This window comes from Tuber melanosporum (assembly GCF_000151645.1).
Source record: "Tuber melanosporum whole genome shotgun sequence assembly, scaffold_60, strain Mel28".
NCBI lineage: Eukaryota > Fungi > Ascomycota > Pezizomycetes > Pezizales > Tuberaceae > Tuber > Tuber melanosporum.
In genome coordinates, this window is record NW_003299107.1 from 138,423 (window position 1) to 147,247 (window position 8,825).

At 49.1% G+C, this 8,825-nt stretch overlaps 2 protein-coding genes; one reads left to right on the forward strand and one right to left on the reverse strand.

Moving 5' to 3' along the window:
* Window positions 1-367: 367 nt before the first annotated feature.
* Window positions 368-1,868, reverse strand: GSTUM_00009757001 (uncharacterized protein; the record flags this gene model as incomplete). XM_002840889.2 has 4 exons in its annotated part: window positions 368-480; window positions 583-768; window positions 935-1,355; window positions 1,441-1,868. 4 exons carry the CDS (start codon window positions 1,866-1,868, stop codon window positions 460-462), a joined length of 1,056 nt encoding a protein of 351 aa, XP_002840935.1. The 3' UTR covers window positions 368-459.
* Window positions 1,869-4,879: 3,011 nt separating this feature from the next.
* Window positions 4,880-7,745, forward strand: GSTUM_00009759001 (uncharacterized protein). XM_002840890.2 has 2 exons: window positions 4,880-7,243; window positions 7,309-7,745. Exons 1-2 carry the CDS (start codon window positions 5,775-5,777, stop codon window positions 7,370-7,372), a joined length of 1,533 nt encoding a protein of 510 aa, XP_002840936.1. The 5' UTR covers window positions 4,880-5,774; the 3' UTR covers window positions 7,373-7,745.
* The last annotated feature ends 1,080 nt before the right edge of the window (window positions 7,746-8,825 follow it).

The window sequence follows — 8,825 nt, forward strand, 5'->3', positions numbered from 1 at the left end:
TCATGGAAACAGGCACTCTTTAAATACACAGATATGTTCATATCTAGCATGAACGAAACTAATCAAAGGTATCAAGCAATACACTTTGATAAACCCAATCAAGTATCAAAATGATTCTTAAAACAAAACATAAAATAAACCAAGTATCAAAACGATACTTAAAACAAAACATAAAACAAAACCAAGTATCAAACAATACTTAAAACAAACCAAGTATCAAAGTGATACTTAAAACAAAACATAAAACAAAACCAAATATCAAAATGATACTTAAAACAAAATATAAAACAAAACCAAGTATCAAACGATACTTAAAACAAACCAAGTATCAAGGCAATACTTAAAACAAAACATAAAACAAAACCAATAACCGAGTACGTGTACCGGTTACAGTACTTGCATGATGGCTTTTATTTTCCATCGCTGCTGATGGAATGGGGGAAAGTGTTTTCCATTTTTTTATTGACCAATGTCGGCTATCTGTGGGAGAGCGACTCGGGGTTAGTATATGTATTGGGCGAGACGGAGCTTCTTCTCATCTTTTGTTTTTCGTGACACGGAAGGGGGCGACGTTTACAGTACCTTTAGCACCGCTTTGCCAAAGTTTCTTCCGTGGAACAGGCCAAGTAGGCCATTGATGGCATTGTCCAGACCATCGCTGACGGATTCCCGGTAGATTAGCTCCTTGCTTGCAAGCCATTTGCCAATATTCTCTTGGTGCTCCTTATAATATCTTGGACCAAAGTCCGCATCACCAACGATGAATCCCTGCAATCGTAATAAGAGGAATGTTAGAAACGTTTCCCAAAGGAGATAAGTTTCCCCCCCTCCTTGATCCCAGTACAGTACTTTGGTGTCATCTTTATGATACCCTAACTTTGTTGCGATGTGGGGGGAGGAGGGCGATATCATACGGAAAGAGGGAATAACTCACCCTGATAGTGTACCGTCTCGGAACAACCCACATAATATTTCTGATGGGGTAAGCATCCTTGGGGTCAGCAAGGTTGTACTGCGAGATCATCCCGCACTCGACAAACCTAGCGTTTAGGTTGCCATGGGCCAGTGCGGCGTCTAGGGCTTCGCCGCCGACATTGTCGTAGTAGATGTCGATCCCGTCCGGCGCGTATTTCCCGAGTGCATCGTCGGTCGAGGTGGTCTTGTAATTGAACGCCGCGTCGAACTTAAGCTCGTTCTTGATATACGCCACCTTCTCGTCTGAGCCAACCGAGCCGATTACCCGGAGGCCCTCCCGCTTCGCGAGTTGACCAACAATGGACCCCACGGCGCCCGAGGCTGCCGAGACGAAGATTGTCTCACCCTTCTTTGGCTTCCCGATCTCGTAGAGGGAGGAACTGCGCCATAGGTTTATTTGTCAATTGTGAGGGCTCATTATTCATAGGTGGGGGGAGATAAGGTAGGGGAAGGTAAAGGTCATACTAAGCAGTCAATCCGGGCATTCCCAATACACCGGTGAAGTAGCTCAGGGGGAGATTGTACGGGTTGTGGATCTTCTTCAATCCCTTCGCCGTATTCTCAGTGTGTACGGTGTACTCCTCGGTACCGGTCTGTCCGCTGCACAATTCGCCTTCCTTGAAATTCGGGTTGTCACTCCTGACAATCTGACTAATACCGTCGTTCGTGATGGCCTGATGGAGGGCAAATGGCGGGGAGTATGATACGACGTCTGGGGCGCGCATACGTCCACGCTGGTACGGGTCGAAGGAGAGATAAAAATTCTTGGTGATGACACCGCCCTGCGGGACATTGTCGAGATCAACTTCGACAGTGTCGAGGATGAGGTCCTTTCCCGCAACGGGGAAGCCACTGGGGATTGAGTTGAAAACGACACGTTTGTTGGAGACCATTTTGGTGTTTTCAATGGAGGAGGGACGTATACGCGTGTGTGTGGGGGCTTTCTTTATCCAGGTATGATACCGTATTGGATTGATGTAAGTATGGATCTTCAAAGTGCTGTGTAGCTTTTGATGATGCCAAATCTGATGTTCTAGAACAAAATAAATAATAATAAAAACCCCCCGAGGACGAGAGCAGACTTGAGCTTTTATAACTCTTCAGACAGTATTATGCTCGAGCACTCTGCTCGAGTGAGGTGTCGTCAATCTGTATGTGTGTGTGTGTGGTGAGGTGACTCTACGAGTAGAGTTAGGCTATTACCACCACCGCTGGCAGGATCTCCGGGGCGGGGCGGCAGCAAGCAAGCAAAGGGCAGGGCCATCAGCCTTGTTTCCACTACGAGTAGTCTATTGCCATCCACCCATTCAACCAACCGACCGAGCATCGTCTACTCGTAGTGGGAGCAGAGAGTGCAGAGGGGGTGTGAGAAAGAGGGGAACTCTTAGAAATCAAGACTGGCCAACCCGCAACTGTCCTACTCTACTCGTAGGACAACGTCATAACTCATCGCTAACCAACACCTGTGCTCTATAAATTTAGCACAAACTATGATATTTACTACCATACCGGCGCGGCAACTACTACTAATCTGTACTCTAAGTACCGAAACCCTATTACAAGTATATCAAACCAACCGTGAAAGGTTACTACATATCGCCGTTATTACTCCAAAACATGCCATATCCGTCCAACTTTGTACTACCGGTACGGCAACCACGACTAATCTGTCGGTACAGTACTCAAGTACTGATAACCTATCATACGGTACTTGTATCAAATCAACCATGAAAGGTTCACCCACCACCCACCACCATTATCGCTCCAAAGCGTGCCATATCTGTCTAACGTGACAACGGCAAAGGGGGTGCGTGGAGCCGAATTGGCCTCTCCTCTAGTCTGATACATGTCGAAATGATTTTTTTCTTTCTTCTTTTTCCGGGTGGCTTTTTTACCACCGTCTGTTTGGCTCGGGCTGGAGGGAATGTGGATTATTAATACGAAAATCAATATCAGTTCCGATGCGGTTGCGGCTGACGCCGGTACTGTGACGGTTTTTTGATGATGGTATGATGCGCATGCGGGAGATCCGAGGGCGGGCGTAGATCGGGACAACCGAGGTCCTGAGGGAGCGATCTTGTGGTTGATGCGGTAGATATCGGACTTCCGTGCCCTTTTTGGTACGATATGATATTATCGTATATTGCTCGGGGTTGCCGTTCGCATCGAGAGTTCATGAAACCGCTGACAATTGTTGTGCCCATTAAACTCGGTCGTTTGGGAAGGTCATAAAGTGGCGAATTCTCAGATATCTTGTAACCACTCCGGTTTAAAGTTATATCTAAGGAGCGCGGCTGCAAAACCATACCCTGATCAGGGTATAAAGGTACTGTACTGTATGGCGGAAATTGGCATCTAGGGCCCTCAATTCCGGGCCCGATTTCATGGCTTTTTTTCTTTTCACTTTGACCGGGTGGGATCAAGGAACCATGTAGCCAAGCCTTGTCATTAGCCTGTCCATATGTCAGCACCATGGGTCCGTCTGCTCAACCCCCCGTGCCCCCGATGATTTGTCTAAAACCCCGACAGACACCCCACCATCGCATCACGGGCAGACGGGTACCGGCACCCCATCCCCCGCCACCATACCGAAGCAAGCACTATCAGCGGCCTGGTAGAACAACTCCTTCGCATCGAAAGGTACGCTTGACATCTACCGGTATTCTAATCCACCGGTACTCACTCTGCACCACTCTGCACCACTCTGCACCACAAACAAAACCACCATGAACCTCGATATCCCCCCCGGTCTGCAGATCAAACCCCAGAACCCACACTCCTCCATACGAATACAGTAACAATAACCCCTTGCCCAATTTTTTTTGGTCGTCTTGATAGTGCTCGGTCCACTTCCTTTGGCTCGTGCGGCGGCGGTCGAGTGGTTGTTGTCTGCTTTTTATGATTAGATGCGGTTCCCGGCCTCCGCGGTGGGCGGGGGGGATTCACACGAAATTGGTGGATTTAAGATGAGTTTTTTTTTTTTTTTACCCGGGGGGGTTATATGATATTTGGTGTGCGGAATGGTGGGTTAAGATGGTTGGGGAGCAGAGCAGGAGACGTACTCGTAGTGTAATGCTACAGTGTTTTTAGATGGTGGTATCATACTACTCGAGTACAGTGCTGTATTTGTTGGGGAATGGGGATGAGGTGGGGGGTGGAAGGGGGGATATTGTGCAATTTCGTGGTTGAGGTGGGGGGTATCGTAGAGGTATCGTAGAAACTGGGTGAACTACGGGGAAGCAGGTATCATACTTGGCCGTATCATACAGGTATTATACTCTATTGTACAGGCACTGCACTGTACGAGTACAGTGCGGTACAGTATGAATGTTGGGCTGTTGCTAGTTGTGTGGTCTTGGACGAATTGGCGAGTAAAATACAGTGGAAGCAGTGGGATAATTACCAGGAATTCTTACCAGGAAGTAGTGATTTCTGACGACATGCCAGTGGATGATCAAAGATATTGATTGGTGGACTGGAGCCCAATGGTGAATCAGGCTCTAAGCGCTGCTCCAGGGTTCTCCCGATATCTCCGGGTATAATATAGCTTGGGCGAGAGATCCATCTCAATATCAATTACTTTCTCTTCAAGTCCTTCAAACATTGTATCATACTCGAGATATCAGGGTAGACTATAATTTCTGTGTACAATCGCGAAGTTGTATAACATGGAGACTCTCATCAATATTAACCCTCTCGGCACTTGTACGAGTGGTAACTGATATAGTACAGTGCAAACAATCCGGCACCGTACAAGTAAAAGTACCTAATAATATTATGGTACAATACCGGTATCTCCACTACTTGAGGTTTACTAAGTCTAGCATGACTCCACCGTAAAGTTGGTAGTCTGGACTGCTTATCTAGAGACCCCTTCCTACTCCCTTCACTAACCCTCGGCCAACAACCTTCAACCTGATATTCCTCCCTCTGACCCCAAACTATCGCTCTGTATCCGGGTATCTGGTCAAACGGTCAACGAAATGGCTACTGTAGTCCCGCTGAGGCATCCGTCCGCTACGGAGGGGGTTTATCCGTTCGCTTAAACAAGGAGGTCTGCTTCGGAACAATTGTGAGCCTGCATGACAACTGGGGACGAGTGTCGAGGCGGCCGCTCGCCGTGGATTCGATGCCGGTATGATAATATTGGGGTCTGACACTCTGCTCTGCCCTGCTCTGCCCTGCTCTGCCCTGCTCTGCCCTGCTCTGCTCTGCTCTGTGTTCTACGATGCTTGATGTTGGAGTTGTCCTACCGGTACTTTTTTGACAATCCCGATTCCTGATTCAGAATTTTCATCAAAATGCGGGGGGAAGGAAGTTGACAAAGTTGTGTGGGGAAAGGAACCGAAGCGTGTATCAGTGGCTGAAACGCTTGGGTTTCCAAAGGCCAACGCCACTGCCAGCAAACGTCATACCGCAAGCCTCGTTTTGCCAACAAAACATTCATGCACATCCAGCGAAGTTAGGCGGGCAGGCAGTTTTGGTCCGGGGCAGAAAACCAGCTCGGTTCCCGCTACGAAGTCTTCTCGCTCTACCACCGAACCCTCGACTCGAGTTATTTGCACTAGACCATACTATTTTGTATGATACAACACCAGACCTAGACCTAGACCTAGATTACTACTGCTGCCTTGTCCTCGAGCAATTCCCCCGCTGCTGCCCTACTCGAACAAGCATCAGACCGAAAAGTTTCACCGATTACCCTTAGAGAACATCCACCCTCTATGACCCGGCGTCCAGCAGCTGCCCCCTCTCTTCCGCAATTATCTTCCTCCTCTTCTCCATATCCAACCCTCAGTATGTCCCACCTAGAACCGTGCGACAGCTCACCAAACACGTCCCCCCGCTCCACTGTAGCCACCCGACGCTCCTTAACCCCGCGCGCCACACCCCCGCGTCGCCGTCGGGTAATTTCCACCAGCGCTACCCGCCGCCGAACGATCATTCCCAGACAAGAAGCTCCGGCGCCACCCGTGCCATCCGCTTTCTTCGTCCCCGCTCCCGCTTCCGAGCCGTCGACCTCTAACCCCCCAGCACCCCCTCGCTTTGAACTCGGCGACTTCGGGGACGCGCCTCAGAATATCTTCCGCACTGCTGGGTCATTGCTGGGATTCCTTTCCGAGGTGGTGTTTACGGGGCTGGGATTGTTGAAGAAACCGCTCATATATATCTTTTATATATACCTCTTCGTAGTGGTGCTATGCTACGCTTTTCAATTTGTGGCGCAGAGCTTGTACCAGTTACTATCACCTATATGTGCGTTGCCTGGGGCGTCGTTGCTGAACGTACCCATCTGCGACTTCGCCAGCGCTAGCACTGGTAATGGCGACGACGGGAACCGTATCCCACAAACCGACTTTCCGAAACTGATAAACCTGCAGGCTAGCTTCGAAGACATTCTCGAGAGCAGTGCGGGGGGCAGTAGCATGGCCCTGGACCTCAAGAACTCTGAAGTCGCTGTGCGGGACCTGAGCATGCTCGTGCGCGCGAGCAAGCTGGTAAATAGGAACGAGCTATCAGAGAAACTGGACGACTTTGTCCAAACCGCGAAGCAGACATCCCGTGGCCTTACCCGCTTCGGCTCTAGGGTGAACGGGGTCGTGGACAGCCTCCTGGCAATGGATGAATTCGCCATTCGGTCATTAGAAAACGCCCAGCTATCCTCCACAACGACCGACTCCCCCCCCTCTATCGCCAGCGCAGTATCACGGATCGTCCTAGCACCGCTCCACATCCTAGTCCCGCACAACCAGCAAAAGACCCAATCCTCAATCCTAAAAGCCTTCCTTCAAGCCTCTACCACAATGGACACCTCGATCCAACGCCTAATCTTGGAGGCAGAACTAGTCCTGCGCGACCTAGATGACCTGGAAAACCGCCTCTCGACCATCCAAGACATGGCCTCGCGCGAGGACTCAGTCCTTCAGGAGAAACACCAGGAAGTCCTTGCAGAGCTATGGTCATTCCTCGGCGGCAACCGCCGCAAACTCGCCAACTTTGCCTCCCACCGGAGTCTGCTCGCCAACATTGCTACCTATAGGAGTAGAGCCCTGGCGCACGTATCCGCTTCGCTGATACGGCTGCAACAGATGCAGTCGGATTTAGAGGACCTTAGAGATAGAGTCGCACAACCGGCTATGCTCCGCGACACACAGGGCGAGGGGGAGACCGCAGGGGAGATTCCGTTGGAGGTGCATGTTGAGAGTATCCGGAAGGGTGTTGAGAGGTTGAACCGTGGGAGGGAGAGGGTTAAGGGGAAGGAGAATGAGTATGTTATCCTTTACCTTTTTTTTTTTTTTTTTTTTGGAGCGGTGGCTAATTTCTAGGTTGTAGTTATGTTAGGAAGATTCTTGGCCAGCACGACGAGGCAATTAAAGTGTTGGACGCTGGGCGATGAGTATTGGGGGAACTGAGGTGTGCACAGGGTGTAATGATAAGTCTTGGGTTTCTGGGATTGATGGCGTACGGGTTGGCATGATAGATATCATCAGGCTTCCGGAGTTGCGATGTCTTATTATGCACGGTTTATAAAAGTTACTTGGGTGAAGGGTTCCGGAGCAATACGCGGGATGATGCACGAGTGAATGAATGAATTGACTAGATGGGAGACGGCGGCAGTGGCATTTGCATGTACTGTACAGTACAGTACGTACTCGCGCATTGGGGAAATTCTATTTCTTTTCCTTCTTCCCCCAGCGCACCACTCTCCCACCCATTCATGATATAATAATTATTGTGATATTATGTAAAATATACACACCATCACCAGACGCCACAACCTCATCCGATCATTTACCCGCAAGAAAACTGCCCACGAGTCAGGGACCGCGGCCAGTAACAGTAACTCTCCAGAAACCAGGGCCCACAACAAACCACGGAAAGATCATAAAAAAAAAAAAAGATGAAGAAAAAAAAAAAAGTTTCAGAGAAACTGAAGGTGGGTAAAAGATCTCGATCACGAGCCTTCGAGAAGTCCACCGGACCGATAAATACAAGTTACTGGAATGGAATAGGCTCACAGCTCGTGCTCGACATCTTTGCGCGGAATCGAATATGATACTTGATTCATTTGGGGGGGGGGGGTTTAAAAAAAGTCGGCGCCGCTAATGGCCGGAAAACTACCTGCCCACCGCTGCTGCTTTCGCAGTGACCGCTACTACTGCATTGGAGATATTCGTTTTGCGCGTAGAGGAGGCGCTGGCGCTGTAGTGTGCTTTGTGGGATTTTTTTTTGTATGGCAATGAATGATTTGCTGGAAACTGGGGGATGGGTGAAGGTCTTGTTGGCGGTGGTGGTGGATGGATGTCTCTGGGTTTTTTTTTTGTTAGTGGTGTGATTGCGTATTATGTACTTTCAATGTTTTTTCGGAACGTGTGGTTCTCCCATATTATTCTCCTTCTTGCTTACGTGTTTTTTTTTTTTTTGCTTCCTTCACGTGGAATTGCATTTTGGTTGTTTCGTTGTTGTGTTGTGGCGGGATGGATTTTCGGGGGGGGGGATTTTGTGGGATGGTATTGTATTCCATACAGCACGGCTCTTGACCGCCGGATGGTACACTTCTTGGAAATGCGGGCATCGCACTGTGGTAGAGAGTCCACTTGAGTATACTACGGTATTGAGTGTCCGTGGTTGCTTCCCCGATCTGGGGGAAGCCTTTCCTTCGTTTTGATTCTCATATTTTTTTTCACTTCTTTTTCTTCTGCTACAGGTACTCTGCCCATCGCAGGCCTCACCCCTAGCAGACTAGCCTGTGTTGTATGTTCTAGGATCGTATTGTGACACCCTGTATCAAGTTAGCAAGGCCAATTCGCCCTATTCATATTGTATCATTCTTGAGAGCTGCAATGTAC

What these genes read in the sequence shown, in the direction of transcription:
- GSTUM_00009759001 (XM_002840890.2), top strand. Translation starts at nt 5,775, where the DNA reads ATGTCCCACCTAGAACCGTGCGACAGCTCACCAAACACGTCCCCCCGC. An exon ending in GTTAAGGGGAAGGAGAATGA is followed by an intron (nt 7,244 to 7,308) that starts GTATGTTATCCT and finishes TCTAGGTTGTAG; the next exon opens with TTATGTTAGGAAGATTCTTG.